General features: G+C 44.5%; 1 protein-coding gene across 9 annotated transcripts in view; it reads right to left on the bottom strand.

The window, feature by feature from the left end:
• The window catches only part of Larp1b (La ribonucleoprotein 1B), a 103691-nt gene that overhangs the window by 13601 nt on the left and 73309 nt on the right, over positions 1 to 16781 (bottom strand). For all 9 annotated transcript variants that reach the window (XR_007110484.1, XM_047566191.1, XM_047566189.1 and 6 more), the window contains 3 exons: positions 9682 to 9805; positions 762 to 931; positions 210 to 316 (listed from right to left, as the gene is read on the bottom strand). Coding sequence is in view for 8 of the 9 variants with exons in the window: in XM_047566191.1 (XP_047422147.1) it covers positions 210 to 316; positions 762 to 931; positions 9682 to 9805 (401 nt within the window). In the remaining variant the exon portion in view is untranslated. The remainder of the gene's footprint in view (positions 1 to 209; positions 317 to 761; positions 932 to 9681; positions 9806 to 16781) is intronic.

Raw genomic sequence — 16781 nt, 5'->3', positions numbered from 1 at the left:
ATCTGAGCATCTGCATTTAAATGGAAAACAGCTGGGCCCACTGACTCATTCTCCTAATGCAGCTGCTGCCAAACTGTCCTGCTCCTGCCCTTTCATTGCTTCCTTTTTACTGCTTGTATCGTCCCATAATCTCCTAACGTGAGTGTTTAAATATTCCTAAGTATCCCACTAGTAGCCATGTTCTATGAAACTTCGGATCAGGGTGGTACCTGACAGAGGGTGCCCGTGTCCCGTGGTCCCTGGAGTCCATCACCCAGCCAACATGACACTCTAGAGGGGGATCTGTGCTGTGCCTTGTCTTTCTCTTCCTTGGACTCTGAAGAAAAAGAAGTTAGACATTGCAATTACTTTCAGTAGTGTGAACTTCACAAGTAAATTAAAACCCTCTGCTGTAAACCAGCTCAAACATTTTCATACTGTGGATGACACATTGTGAAATCACATGAAGTCACAAAACTCAGACATCTCACATACAAGTTGCAAAACTTAACAGGCCCCTTTGCTGGGTCTGTAACATAGGACTGCAGGAAACACGACTTGACTCTTCATGACACCCTCCAATCATCTTTAACAACACTACCCAATTGTAAAGAAGTAATTTCTTAACTCAAGGAAACATCACTATGGTAAATACCGCTTTTAAATAAATTCTCACAATTTAAAAATCAACATTTCAAAGAATGTGAAGGAACTAAAATACCCCTCTTGGTAATGTTAAAGGACACAGCATGAAGCTTTGTGTTCCTGGTTGTTTTACGTACCCGTAGATCAATGGCTTTTGGTTCTTTAACGACAGGATAAAATCTGGGTGTTTTGTCAGGATGGTGCAGCCTGGGTGTTCGGGGTGTTTTGGGTGTCCCTGTAGGATGAGCCCTCGGAGATTCTGGGACTGCGGTGGGCAACGAACGGGCCATGGTCGCTGCAGTTATTTCTGAAACATCAAACAACTTCTGAGCTAATTGATCCATCAAATCTGCAAAATAAATAGCTCTTCAAATTATTTAGATCTGAGAAAGATATTTTACCTTGAGGATAACTCTTCAAATTCTCTAACCACCAAGTACTTTTCATTAGAACAATTTAAATATATCAGAAAGAATTAAAAAAACAGTATTTCTTTTTTTTTTTTTTTTTTAAAGAAGCACCAAGGGGCTCTGTGTTATATTCCCTAATCCACCTCCCTCCTGCTTTTCCTCCTCAGAGACACCCATGCTCTTAAATTTGGTATTTCAATCTATTACTGCATATGTAACCATGTTATTTTGCATAATTAACTTTACATAAGTGACGTTATAGGATGTCCATCATTTCCTAAGCTTTTTCTCATATTTCACTCATGCAGCTCTAGTTTTTCATTTCTACTGCTAACCAGTGTATTGTTACACAAATATATCAAAATAGGCCCTTTTTCCTACAGACATTCATGCGATTTCCACGTTTTTGGCTCAACATGTCTGCCCAGGCCTGTGCCTGTCTGCGTGCGCGCTCTGAGCAGGTGCGCGCCTCCTCGGGCTTTCTGATCTCTCCCTGCAAACAGCACTCTGCTGTGGCTTCGCACACCTACACTCACAGCAGCACCGGGGAGCTCCAGGGAGCGCCATCCTGGTCGAGGCTGGGTTTTCTCAGACTCGATGGCTTCTCCACTCGTGGATTCAAATGGCATTGGCGGGTCCCTGGTTGTCACCAGTGGAGCTGAACATGTTTCCCTTGGCCTGGTTACCACTCACCTTTCACCACTGTGAGCCTGCCCCTCATATCCTTGGGCAATCTTCCCCGGGGTTTGCATGTGTGCGGTACAGGGGACTCAACCAGTGCCTCACAAAATTGCTCTACCACTGAGCTACACCCCCAGGTCTTTAAAAAAAAAAAATTTTTTTTTTTTTTTTTAAATTTTGAGACAGGATCTAAGTTGCTGAGGCTGGCCTGCAACTTTTGATCCTCCTGCCTCAGCCTCCCCAGTAGATGGAATAGCAGGTGTGCACCACCTCTCCTGGCTTTGGGTTGTTTTACTTACTGATTTGTTCATGAAAATCTTAGGTGAAATACTAAGAAAGACAGAGGCGGGATCAAGCGGTAGTGACAAAAATACAGGCTCTATTTCTAGGTGGTTCTTCTTCACACATATTAACTTCTTTTGATATCTAAAGAAACCTGTTGTTCTTCATTCAACAAGACAATATTAAGTGCCTACCCTCTGCCAAGCACAAATTTATAAAGTCAAAAGTGAACTTACCCACTGGTCAATTCTCCTCTCAATATTTTTCTCACTGTTACCAGAATTCTGAGAACAAATCGGGCACATTTCTACGGTTTCCCCTTTGCCTCTAGAAGCTGAGGCACTTATCCTCCCTGACCCGCCTCCTCTGTCCCTCTCCACTGCTGCCCAGGTGACCCACGTAGCACCCAATGACCTGGTCCTGGCTCCTTGCTCCACGTGTTCTCTAAGCCTCGTCTTGGGCTGGAGGCTCCTGTCTGTCCTCTTTTGAATGCTCAGCTGGACACACACCCTTCCTTCAACACCCAGCACAGGTGTGAAAGGCTCCTTGAACAATTCTTGCCAACAGAATTAATTCTTTTTGTGCCATCTCTGCATGTTATCCATTTATGATCCCTGCTACAGTTTGGATCCAGAATGTCCCCAAAGGTCCAGGTGTTAAAAGGCTTGGAGCTCCTGGAAGTGAAGAAATCACTGAGAGGTAGGGCCTAGTGGAAGGTTAGGTCACATGGGGTGCACTCAGGGGACCTCGGGCCCTGCCCCTCCTCTTTCTGTTCACTTTCCAGATACAAGAGATGAACAGGGTTCTTTCCGCATGTTACCATCATGATGTGCTGCGCTGTCACCGGCCAAAAGGCAGCAGGTCATGTTACCAGGAACTGAAACCTCTAAAAAAACCTTTCCTCCTTATAAGCTGATTACCTAAGTATTGTGCTGTTACAGTAACAGAAAGCTGATTAACACAGTCTCATGGATTAAGTTAAATTTCATTTTCTGATATGTCATCACTTAGACCCCAAGAGCAAGTCTCCCTGCTCCCTTAAAAGCACAATCTCAATCTTATTGAACACTCATGCCAGTAAAAATATGTCTTCCCCAAAGGAGTGCTAAACTCATTTGAATGGTTTTCATGACATTTCCTTATACCCAAACGAGATGCAATCTTAAAAATATGAGCAAATACTGAAAAAAATGATAAATCTAGTATTTTTGTAAAAGAAATATACAAAGATACAGGAATAGCAACCACCTGGAAAGACTAAGCTTCCTAATACCAGATTACAGTCTCTGAATTCTATTTCCCACTATCAGGTCTCCTTAAAGAAATAAAGTCTGGAGCAGAAAATTTATAATATGAGCCCAGGAAATCTTGAGCCAGAAAGTAATTAAGTTTTGTTTTGTTTTGTTTTTAAACGCTAATAGAGGTCATAAGGAAACATTAGGGGTCCTACCAGTTAAAAACAAAGTTATGTGGCCACCCATAAACAGTGACTGAAATGGATTAAAAGCATCAGATAAATAAGCTCCATGAGTTTGTAATGACACTTTAAAACTCAATTACACTTGGAGGTTGCTAGGATATCAGCTTCTTATCCTGAAAATGGATCAACTGAATTTTTTAAAAGAAGGATTTGTCCTTCCTTTTGTATAGAAGTTGAATTGCAGGGTAAACCAAGAGAGTTGATTCAAGGTCTCCTTCACAGAAGAACTCTAGGTAAGAGTATAAAAGGAATGATAGAACCAGAAGAACCCCCTTCTGCAACTTGGCTGAGACAGGAGGTGCAGGGGGCTCACTACAGTCACCGTTTGGTTAAGAGCCAAAGAAAAACACCTTCTCCTCCGTCATTGTGGATGTGCAGCAGGTGATGAAGTGTTTCAGATGCAATATGCCAGAAACAGGGGCAGGCAAGATTCAAAAAGAAGGCCAGGCTGCTAACACGTGCTGACCTCAGGTGAGGGGTACGTGGGAGTTCAGTAAACAAGTCTCGTTACTCTTACCTGAACCTGAATACTGCCATTGTCAGAAGTTTCATTTCAGTTTTATATTTGTTTCACTCTAGTTTTGTTTAGAATGACTCTTACCCACTAATAAAGATAGATGTATCAGTTTCATAAAGACGAAGATCTATAGAGTGCTTTAGTTATCTCAAAAGGAACAATCTATAAAATTTTTATAGCACATTATGTATCGATTTATAATATCTGACATAAAATTATTAAAAAGAGTTCACTGCAAGCACAAAATATTTATGGCAGATACTGACATTTCATTTGAAATATAGACATTATAATTAGGGAATATGAATATATTAACATTTTTATCAACTACAAGTCAGGGTTGATATGTGAACGTTATCAAGATATTATAACTCCTTTTAATCAAAATCCTAGGCCGTCTCTTATACATGTATATTCATAGTAGCATCTTTCATAATAGCCAATGCTGGGGAAAATCCCAATGTCCATCAATGATTGACTGGGATTTTTTTGAGAGGTGGGTACTGGGGATTGAACCCAGGGGCCCTCTACCACTGAGCTACATCCCCAGACCTTTTTCATGTTTTGAGGCAGGGTCTCACTAAGTTGCTGAGGTTGGCCTTGAACTTGTGATCCTCCTGCTTCAGCCTCCCGAGTCGCTGAGATTACAGGCCTGGGTCACAGCACCTGACTAGCAATAAAAGGGAACAATATACTGACACATGTAATGACACGTATGAACCTCAAACATATAAGAAGTCAGACACTTAACTACAAATCATGACTCCATTTATATCACACTTCAGGGAAATGCAAAACCACAGAGAAAGAAAGCAGATAACGAGCTGCCCCTGGCTGAAGGTGGGCCTGGGGACTGATAGCAAGTGAAAGGGAGGGAACCTTTTAACATGATGGACTGTCCTAAAGCTGGCCGTGGAGCTGATGCACAACTGCAGAGATTTAACGAAACTCATCAAATGATACACTTAATGTGGCTTGATTTTTACAGTGTGTAAATCATACTTCTGAAAAGCTACAGCTGGGCACATGCATCCTTGGGAAGCTGAGGCAGGAGGATTGCAAGTTCAAGGCCAGTCTGGGCAACAAAAAATAAAAATCCCCAGTAACCCCCCTCAAAAAAAAAGCTACAAAAAAACACAAAATTAAACAGGCCTTCAGGGCACCTCAGTTGTGACTGTTGACCTCACATTTTTGCTAAAAGCTTGTACAAGGATAATGACACTACAGAGACGCAGCAAAAGTGATCTAAAGTGTGGTCCCAACTAGCCCTGTCAGCATGTCCTTAGATTCCACCTGACTTTCAGAATCAGAATCTCGGTACAGTGTCCTTTAATCTGTGTCTACAGGTTTTCTAGGTGAAGCTGATACATGTTAAATTCAGGACCCATTGGACTAAAGACTATGATTTTGGACTAAGAAGTATGAATTTTACTACTTAAATTTTTCAAATTTCATCACTACTGAATCGGATCATCGCACAGCTTCGTAACTGGACCACACCAGCCTTGTGCACAGTACCCACTGCTATTAGAGACAGGACCGCCTGTCTCCCCACCCTTTACTGGGAACTGAACCCAGGGGCACTTAACCTCTAAGCCACATCCCCACTCCTTTGTTTTTTTGTTGTTGTTTTTTTTTTTTAATTTTGAGACAGGGACTCACTAAGTTGCTGAGGCTGGCCTTGAACTTGTCACCCTAACCCCTCAGCCTCCTGAGGTGCTGGGATGGGGGGGTGCACCACCACTCCAACAGGAATGGTCTTCGTAAAAACACAAGGCGACTGACTTACCGTGAGGCTGCCAGTGTTCACAGAGGGCTAATCACAGAAAATGCCGCAGAAAATGGCATTTCAAGTTCTTTCCCAATAAAAAGGCCACTCAAGCAGCGTTTAGCAAACTTTCTCTGCAACTGCCAGATAGTAAATATCTGGGGGCCTTCGGGTCATGGAGTGTCTGTTGAAACAACTGCCCCTTCAGCAAGAAAAGTTTCAGCCATATGCGAATGTAGGGTGTGGCCACTGTGGCCACAGCAGGCCAGTGTGGCCCACCCATGATAATTCGATGACCGCTGAACTACAGCAGTCAGGCAATTTGGACCCAATACTGGATTTGAACTTTGCTTATAAAATAAGTTATCACTGTACTTCATGTACTCAGTAAAGTGCAAGCATTTAAAACATTAAAAAGAGGGCAAGACAGTGTAGACAGAACCCAATCAAACCTCTACAGAAGAAAAAGCAACAGCTGAGATAAAAACCACATTATTAAAAATAAGTCAAACACTGAAGAAGAAAGGACTAATGAACTTGAAGACCCAGGAATAAAAATTACCTAGAAGAAAACATAGAGAAGGGACTAAAAAGGGAAAAAAGATAACAAGCACCAAGTGAGATTCAAGACAACTCCAAACGCCTGATTTATGTGGAATTCAAACCTTTAAGGAGAAAAGAATTCCTGATTTTATAATTAAAAATTTTCCCAATGTGATTCAGAAATATGAAACAGATCCAAAAACCTCAATGAGCCAACGTGGAAGTAACATGAAGAGAGCACACCAAGGCGATCATAATTAAACTTCTTCAAATGAATGATTAAAAACAGAATTGGAAGAAACTTTCCAATCTCGACAGCAGAGAAAAAACAATGGAGAAGAGACGGCAAAGGCTGGGGAAGCTGTGGGTGGCCTCACTGGCCCAGGAGAGGAAACAACGCAGGCCAGGAAACTGCTAAATGTCTTCAGAAGTTTTCTTGAAGAAATAATAGCTGAAAACAATCCTGTTCAAGAAACTGAGAGGACTCTCTCCTGGATAAACCCTAAGAAATCCATATCCTGACCCATTACACTAGGACAAAATACCTGGAGAGAAGCTGGATGGAGAGAAGGTGACCGGAGGTGGGACAGGCTGAGGACTGGATGTCTCCACCCAACCCCTGGGGGAGCCCAGCACGGTGAGGCCCGGGCTCAGCCCCAGTCCTGTAAAACCCAAAGCAAACACACCTGCAGGCCAAGCAGAAGGGGCCAAGTTTTAAAGGGCTGAAGGAGACCTGTTAACTCAGAACTCCACATCCAGGGAGAGCAGAGAGGGTGACGTAGGACACGGCCGGGAAGGAGTCACCAGCGGAAGCGCCGCAGCAGGAGGAGCCCCAGACGCAGGAAGAGACAAGAAGTGGCAAGCCCAGGTCACAAGGACCGCCATTCTCCTCCTAAGCTACCAAGACAGGCTGGATGGCTAAAAGCAAAAGATGTGACATCATCCACGGGTTTTCAATGTGTGAAGCTGTGATACTTTTGGTAAATATCATGTAAAGAGACCCCAGGGGGGTTAGGGTTTCTGCCATCTCAGTGAAATAGGAAAATATGGGGTATTCATAAACTATGAAAAGTTGAGATATCTTACAAATATTACATGACAAGACATGTATGTCCAAACCCATATTAGATAAATTAAAATGGAATGAATAAAAATCACAGCTAACCCAAAGAAGGCAGCAAAAGGGAAAAAACAGAGCAAATACATAATAAAAAGGTAGAACTATGAGGCCAGAGGATCGCGAGTTCAAAGCCAGCCTCAGCAACAGCAAGGCGCTAAGCAACTCAGAGGGACCCTGTCTCTACATAAATACAAAACAGGGCTGGGGATGGGGCTCAGGGGTCGAGTGTCCTTGAGTTCAATCTCTGGCACCAAAAATAGAAAAAAAGGTAGAACTAAATCCAAACCTAATATTAATTACATTAAATAGTCTGAACACCAGTTAGATGCAGATTGTCAGACTGAATTAAGAATAGGACCCAACTATAGGCTGCACGTAACAAACTCACTTCAAATATAAGGATGAGGGTGGGTAAGAGGAGGGCGGAGAAATCCAACACAACGCCACACAAAGGGAAAGCTGAGCTGCTAAGCAGCAGACATTCCAGAGCAAAGAAAGTTACCAGGGAGAGGACTGGGCTGTGGCTCAGTGGTGAGCGCTTGCCTGGCACAGGAGAGGCACTGGGTTCCATCCTTAGCACCCCATATAGACAAATATACAAAATAAAGGTACCGTGTCAGCCTACCGCTAAAAGACTATTTTAAAAAAAGGAAATACATAGGACTAAATGCTTTTATGAGAAGAGTCTCAAGTCAATAATTTAGACTTCTATGTTTAACAGGTATTAGGAAAACACCCAAATTAAGAAATAAAATAAAAATACTTCTAAATAACTGACGGGTCAAAAACTTTTTAATCAAATATATGTGGAATTGAATGAAAATGGAAGTACTTTCTAAATCCATGGGCTTCAGCTGACAGAGAGCTCTGGAAGGAAACTGGGGCACTAACAGCTTGTAAGAGCGGAGCAACCCCAAGTGAAGGGCCCGAGTGTCTGGGAGGAGGAAACCTCTTTGAAAAGATCAAATTGATAAAAAATAGAGACACCAAAAGAGAAACACCGTAGGGAGGTGGCGCAGGCCTCTTGTCCCAACTGCTCGGGGGCTGGGGCAGGAGGGTCGCGCAGGCCCAGGAGCCTGAGGCCAGCTGGGCAGCACGGTGAGACACCCATCTCTAAATTAACAAACGGCATCGGCATGTCAGATGCGTGCGAGACACGGGGTCTCGAGCTAATCAAGCCTCTACCTCAAACGAGCAGGTACAGAAATCCAGGACCAGAAGCAGGTTAGAGGAAATGGCAGCGATGTATCAGCAAATTCCAGCGTGTGAGAAACGCCACAGCACAATCGAGTTTCCTCAGTAACACACTGCAAGGAACAGTGGATTGTAGGGAGGAAAATACCACCACCGTGCAGGGGAAGGGGCCTGTCAGGCTGCTACAGGGCTTGGACCTCATGTGCACGCTGACGAGGAAACTCAAAAACAGGGACAAGAGAGGCACTGCATCCGTTTAGACGTGATAATGGTACCGTAACTCGTGTTAAGAGAGAGAAGACACACAGAGAAATACTTCAGGATAACAATGTGGATGATACGATTGGGAGGATGCTTCCAAATAGTCCAGAGGGAGGGAGAGGAGGCGTCTGGAGATTAGACAAACAGACACCTCAGTAAGTAATCAAAAGAAAAAGATGATTAGGTGTTGACGCTAAGAACTGGGTACCAAGGGCTTCCTTATGTAATTCACTCTCTGTAAATTTTCAAAATGTTTTAAACTTGTAAAGAAAGCTGTAAAAAATTTAATTGCACTTGCCTGGAAATGTCAGATTTAATTTACAAATCTCCCAAGGCTATTTACATTTCCCACAAAGCCAAGGCCCTAAAACAAAAGGATCAGCCATTCAATGAAAATCTTTAAGAAATGTTTCTAACCATCTTGAAATCACTTCAGATACATTAAGAACTGACCAGGCCTGCCTTCTCCCCAGTAAGGGTCAGTAAGGGTCAGGCTATGAGCGTGATCAGACATTGTAACAATGGCTCCCAGGTCCTCTGTGACTGCCTGTCCATTCAGGCAGGCGGAGTACAGTGGGGTTCAAACCCTTCAATGTTTACAAGTAGGCCCATTTCCCACATTCACAGTCTGTTCTCATAAGTCTCTAAAATGTTTAGAAGTTCATCGAATTGAGTATTATAATTCTAGCATTTTTCTCAAATATCTAATGTTTTTCTGCAAATAAAGAAAAAAGGAACAATCTTTTAAAACAATTTAGAACTGCTTTAATAGTATTCAGACACAAACGCAGGTATACATACCTTGCCTGGACTGTGAAGGCACTACAGGAACTTCTTGGTTTGGCTCAAAAGGAAGTGCAGGTGTTAGGTTTTCAAACTGCTCTTTACTAATGAGATTTAGCTTCTTAAAGTTCTCAACTTCTTGCTGAAGTAGAATGGAGGAAGCTAATTACTAAATTGGCTAACAGAGTTACCAACAGACAATAATTGATACCAACCTCAAAAAAATAAGCCTTAAAATAAAACAAGAATTAATTGTTGTGGAATTACTAAAAGGTGTTATAATAAAGAATCTGGCATTATATTTAATAACAATTGATAAAGTCTAAAAGAGGCACAGAGAACCCTAAGATATTACAAATATTTTACAATTAAAAACAGTCTAAGAGCACACACACACTAATCATGAGATATTTGTTGAGCATTTACCCACAAAACTCCCAGGTATCATAGAGGTGACAAGGTAATCTAATACGTGACCCTACCCAATTTATAAGTTCCACAAAAAGAAATGTACACATGAAAACCAATACTGTCAGGTAACATGTGACAAGTGGCATCTGGTGTAAGGACCGAGATCATCAGGGAGGTGCCCTTCCAGGATGAGGATGCAGACAGCGAAAGCGTTCTGGCGTAGGAATTGTGAGCCAAGGCGAGGAGCTTGGAAAAAGCAAGGTGGCGGTTAGAAAATCACAGAATGAGAAGAGCCACAGGGAGCAGGGGCATTTAAAGGCACCACGGAAGCCGCAGGCAGCCACCAGGTGGCCTTCCAACTCATCAAGAAGTTGTGCTTCCCTTTTCTGTCCTGGGATAGGAGGATGAAATCAATCAGGATGCCCTGAGGCTCATCTCCAAACCTCTCGGGAGCTCAGCAGTGAGGAAGCCGGCAGGTCTGAGCTCTTGGCTCAGAGGAAGAAGGGACTCATCCTGTCCTGGGGCGCCAGCCTCCACCTGTCTGAGAACTACTGTTACACAGTCACTGAGGTGCTCCCTGCCCTGATGGGCGAGGGTGCAGAGCGCTGTTGTTATGGAAGGGGACCAGGCTGCTTGGGAGGTCACCTGGCCACATGCTCAAAGCATCTATGCCCGTTTCCGCCTGGGGAAGCCACATCTTGTTTCCCCACTAAACCCCGAGGTACATCTGCAGCACGCAGTGCTGGTGGGAATGACCCTTTATGGGCTGACAGCCAAAGGGCAGCTGGAGCAGGTAAAAAACAGTATTGCCAGGTGGAAGCAAATGAAGCATCACCATCACTAAATTGTCAGAGAAGCCTGCTCCGACTAGCTACCCATGGTTTTACCACTTGAGACGAGAGTAGTTCCTCGTCAGCTCACGCCAGGTGTTGGATGTCTGGCCTTCAGACATGGTGCCTCTTCTTTGCATGGAAATGCAGCTCCTGCCTCTACGCCAGAAATTTCATTTCCCAAAGACTTCAATAGGGGCTGGAGAGTGGCTCAGGGGCAGAGAGCTCGCCTCCCGCATGACGCTCTGGGTCCAGTCCCCAGCAACACACACACAGTCTTCAGTGAGCTAAGCCCATCCTTACTCACCCGTCACTGTCCCTTCCCGGGTACACAGTGTGCTATCAGATACTCCCAATTCAACCAACGATCACTATATGTTTACCACATGCCAGTAGTGAAGTGCATTTTCATAATGGGACCTCTGTGTAGGCTTTTAGTTTTTAAAACTATTAAAACAGAACATAGCACACAGACATGCACATCTGAGAAGCACACAGATCCTAAGCAAACACCTCAGTGAGTCATCCAGAGGACACGCAAGGGCTGGCGTAGCTCGGGGCAGAGCAGTGTGTGCCAGGCCCGGTGTTCCACCCCCACCTCTGCTTCACAAAAACTAACATACAAGTCAAAAACTTAACCTAGTTAAGTACCAACCAGGCAGAGATTCCCAGCAACCCAGCAGCCACTGGAACCACACCACACCCAGGGGTCCACACCGCAGAGCTGAGCAGGCGTCGTCCAGCGTCCAGCCCAGGGGACTCGGGATACTCACTGTGGGGACAGTGCTGTCCACCCTGCTCTGTCCTATCCCAGGAATACCAAGGTCCGTTTTCCAACCCCTTCTACCATCCAGGGGCGTTCAGTCCGCTGGGAATCATGCTCTGAACGTGCTGTAAAAGCCTTCTCTTCATGAGGGGACACACACAGATGTCCACCGGGTACGTCTTAGTTGTGGACGAGCCCATGGGGCGCGGGCTCCTCCGTGCTGTTAGTAAGGCCAGGTGTCACAGTGGCCGAACTGCCTCCCTCCCCCTCAGTCCCACGTTGAAGGTCTCCTGGCTCCACAGCCGCCACACTGGGTGTCACCCACCTGTGAAAACGTACCACCTCACCAAGAGCGAAGCCGGACACAGCTGCGTCCTCTGAGGGGACCACGTGTCCGTGTGGCTCATCACCTCTAAGAGATGCAGCCCTGGGGCGTCTGCACCTAGGGAGGGGTACCTGGAAGTGCCCGTCCTCTGCTCAGTTCTGAGGTGAACCTCAGCCTGGGCTAACGGCTACGAAGACTCACGCCATGTTGAAAAGGACCAAAGCAGAGGCAGCTGCACAGCATGGTGGATGGACCTCAGGAGCACGGCCGGGAACAGCAGCCTCAGAGGATCACTGCCTGGTCCTCTCGGGACATTCTAGAAACACCCACACCATCCACAGGGAGACCAGATTGGCGGAGCTGGAGTGAGGGACAGTGGTGAGGGACAGTGAGTGAAGGTGAGTGGGTGGGGACAGTGGGTGGGGCCAGCGGGTGGGGACAGTGGCTGAAGGACAGTGGGTGAAGGTGAGTGGGTGGGGACAGTGGGTGGGGCCAGCAGGTGGGGACAGTGGGTGAGGGTGAGTGGGTGGGGACAGTGGGTGGGGCCAGCGGGTGGGGACAGTGGCTGAAGGACAGTGGGTGAAGGTGAGTGGGTGGGGACAGTGGGTGGGGCCAGCAGGTGGGGACAGTGGGTGAGGGTGAGTGGGTGGGGACAGTGGGTGGGGCCAGCAGGTGGGGACAGTGGGTGAGGGTGAGTGGGTGGGGACAGTGGGTGGGGACAGTGAGGGTTAGTGGGTGAGGGATAGTGGGTGGGGCCAGCAGGTGGGGACAGTGGCTGAAGGACAGTGGATGAAGATGAGAGGGTGGGGACAGAGGGTGGGGACAGTGGGTGAGGGTGAGTGGGTGGGGTCAGCGGGTGAGGGACAGTGGATGAAGATGAGTGGGTGGGGACAGTGGGTGAAGGTGAGTGGGTGGGGATAGTGGGTGGTGACAATGGGTGAGGGTCAGTGTTCGCCAGGGTGAGGGGTGAGGCAAGGCATGCAGGTAGGCAGGGGACTGTCCCCGTGAGAAGCCGTCTGCGACCTGCCATGGTGGGAAATGGATGCATTTCTGTGGCCCTTCGCTGGCCTCTGGAGTAGTCGGGTGAGTCCCCCTGGACCATGTGGCTCTGTCCTACCCCTCTGGGTCTCCGTACACTCTGAGGCCTGCCTGTCAACTCCCTAATGGTCATCTTCTGATGGGAACAAGCTCTTCCCCCAGTGCCACACACACACACACACACACCAAATTCACTTTAATGTAGTGCGATTTATGAGTCAGTTCTTTCATTGTTATTAAACCTTCCCTATCAAAGTCTCAGAGACGGTGTCTGGAAGTTGGATTATTTGCTCTTCACATTTTTATCTGCAGTTCTTCTAGAACTAGCTTTGTGTATGGCATGACACCAGGGTTGCTCTGCAGGTGTTAGCCCACAGCAATTCACTTACGTGAATCAAGTGACTTCATTGTGCCCACATTTCCTATACCCTACTGATCTTCTGCTCTTTCTCTGTGAGAAAGGTGTGTTAAAATCGCCACCATGACCACAGGTGCATCCAGGCCTGTCAGTTTGTGCCTTGTGTACCTGATGGGTGCATTATTGGAGGCATACAAACATAGAGCTCTTATAGCTTCTGGGCACCTAACCTGATGTGAATATGAAGTGCCCGTTTTGGCCAGGAGCAGTGACGCATGCCTGTGATCCTAGCAGCTCGGAGGCTGAGGCAGGAGGATCAGAAGTTCAAAGCCAGCCTTACCAACTTCGAGGCCCTAAGCAACTCTGTGAGAACCTGATGTGGCTCAGCAGTCAAGTGCTCTTGAGTTCATTCCCTGGTACCAAACCCCAAATAAATAAAGTGCCCATCTTGATATCTCGGCATTTCTTTTTGCTTCTGTCTGACCCGCTCTGCTTGGCTGTGAGACTCAGGCCAGCTCTGCCGTCCACCTCTGCCTGCACCTCCAACCGCGACTCACATTCTCCTCAACTCCAGGGTTCCTTTCCTTCAGGACCTTCAGACCTACTGACAATGAACTTTCTCAGTTTTCATTTGGTTTATTTTACCTATATTTTTCTATCAGTTTATTGGGAGCCTGTTTACTATTTAATTTACACAACACAAAATTCACCTATTTTAACCGTACAATTCAATGATTTGGTTACTTTTTGTCATGTGAGTTTTTAATGTTTTCTTTTTAAGAGCAAAGTGAAGGAGCCACTCAGGAGAATAAGGAGAATATTGACACCCTGTTGTTCTGGCAAGAAATTCCCTCCCATGTCCTTCCTTCACTTAACCCATCACTGGTCCTTTTATGATCCCAGCTAAACATAAATATGAGGCTTGGTGGAAGGGAGAAAACATCTTTCTTTTTACCCTTTTCTTTTCTGTCCATAATTCTTAGAGTGTTGGAATAAGTCTATGACTGAGTCACATTCTAACCATTTTACATTTTTTTCCTTCTTTCTTCCTTAAGTGACTAAGTCAGGAAAAAACTTAAATTTTCTACATATTTAAATTTAATTTACACATGATCAAAGGGTATTGTTGTTATATGTAATGCCCTATCAAAATTCCTAAGTCATTGTCAAGAACTTATTCTTAGAAACACTCTTGTTCTGTCAAAGTTAGAATTTATTTAAAAAGACTTCAGTGTATTTTGGAACTTTTACCTATGAGTGAAAGTCATTAAATATGGGAAACTCCGGCTCCCAGCTCCTGCAGAGCTGAGTGGCCTGCTGCTAACCAAGCTGACAGGGCCGTTCCCAATTCATGAGCACTGTGCCCACTTTCCAAATGAGCATGAGTTAGTGACATATAAAGTCGTCCCTCTCCATCTGCTGCAAAGAGGAGTCGTGAAACAAAGCTGAGGACAAGGAACTGTTTAGTTGGTTGCCAAAACTTATTTACCTTTATTCTAGAATATTCTTCTTTTCTTTTCACCACTATAAATGATATTCCATTGTCTCCTCCTCACCATTATTTCTGAGAAAAATTAGCTGTCTTACTACTAAAAATTATAAAGTAATCTGTCCATTTTCTCTGGCTTTTGTTTTCAGTATGTAAAATGATGGCCTTGATGTGGTTTTCTTTGTATTTATCTTCTGTGGAGGAACTTTTAGGGCTTGAATTTGTCCCTTGCTATCTTCCATCAGTTTCGGTAACTCCCAGTCAGATCTCTTCAAATATCACTTCTGCCTTATTCTCTCTCTCCTCCTCCTCTGAGAATACAATGAAATGCATGTTAGTCCTTTGGTTGTATCTCCTGAGTCTTATATTCTTTTCTGTTGTTCTAAGCTATATTATATTGTTTTCTATTGTTCTAAGCTTTACTTAGAATTCTCCTCTTCCTTTTTCTTTCCTTCTTTCTTTCTTTATTTTTTATTTTTTATTTTTTATTTTTTGAGATTGCCCAAGCTGGTGTCAAATTTGTGAGCTCAAATGATCCTCCCACCCCAGTTTTCCAAGTAGCTAGGACTACAGGCAAACACCACCATGCCGTGCCCAGCTGGATTTTTCTTTTGATTCATCTTCCAGTTCAGAAATTCTCCATTCAGCTGTGTTGTTCTACTGCTAAAACTGTTCACTATACCTGGCTATTGTATTTTTTTTGTTGCTGTTGTTCTAGAATTTTTATTTCATTCTTTTTTAAGGTTTCAAGTTCTCTACTGAAATTCTACACTCTGGATTTTATTTGTAAAAACATTTAAAAAATAGTTACTATAAAGGGTAATTGGTAACTGTTTTCTGGATCCCTATGGGTTGTTTCTATTTTCTGTTATTTTGTTTTGTTTTTGTTTTTTGCCTTTTCCTATCAACACCTTGTCTTATAATATATGATTATTTTGGGGGGTGAGGCAGATTAACTACTGAAAATCTGAAGCCTGGGATGGTATTTTTCTCCAGAAAGGATTGTGTTTACTGCAGCCAGAGCTAGAGCCAAGATCAAGTTGATCAAATAAGGGACTAAAATCTTAGAAGCTGATCCTACTGAATGCAGGTCTTTTTCTCACTCTAATTTCTAAGATGTAGCCCTTCACAGCTCCCAAAGCCTGGAAGGTTTGCTAGAGGTTTGTCTCTGGTTTCTGAACTCCAATATTTGTAAGCCTAGTCCCATAAGTTTCCTAAAAATATCTTTTAGCTTTTTATTGCTGCTTCTGGAATTGACAAATGTCTGTAAGGGAAACAGAGACCCAAATCTCCACCTTACTTCTCTTGGTTTCCGACCACATGGTTCTTACTGAGGAGCTCCTCTGCCTTCACAGAGCTCTGTAAAAATCTGCTTTTCTAGCTGTCCTCAGCAGGAAGGTTGATCTAGTCTACCACAATGAGATACACAGCAAAGCTTAATTTTAAAAATAAATTTATACTATGCCTTGTTTAAAAGGGACCAAGGAGACCTAATCACCCTAGTGAATACATTTTTTAAACAAGTTAGTTATGATTCAATAGGAGTTAAAAAAAAGATGTGAATAAAAATAAGTAAATAAAAAATTGATATGTACACAGTACAAAGGTAAAAAAGAAGAGTGATTTTCCCAAGGTAAACAGGCATGAAAGCTGTCAAAGTGCTTTCTGTAAGATTAACATCTGAATTGGATTTGCTGCCTGAAGAATGAAGAGGAGTTTGGCAGATGAGCAGTGTGAAAAGACACGCGCAGGCCCAGGAAGCAGCGCGCACGCCTGGTGTTCACAGGCACGAACCTCAAAGCTGAGAGGAGCTCACAGCGAGGATGTGCAAGAGCCAAGTCCCAACTCCTCACAGGACAGAGGATGAACGTCATCCCGAGGTAGAGGTCAGGAACCACTGG

Source organism: Sciurus carolinensis, chromosome 10 (genome assembly GCF_902686445.1).
Source record: "Sciurus carolinensis chromosome 10, mSciCar1.2, whole genome shotgun sequence".
NCBI lineage: Eukaryota > Metazoa > Chordata > Mammalia > Rodentia > Sciuridae > Sciurus > Sciurus carolinensis.
The sequence above is the reverse complement of the archived record's forward strand: the minus strand, read 5'-3'. Positions and strand labels throughout refer to the sequence as shown.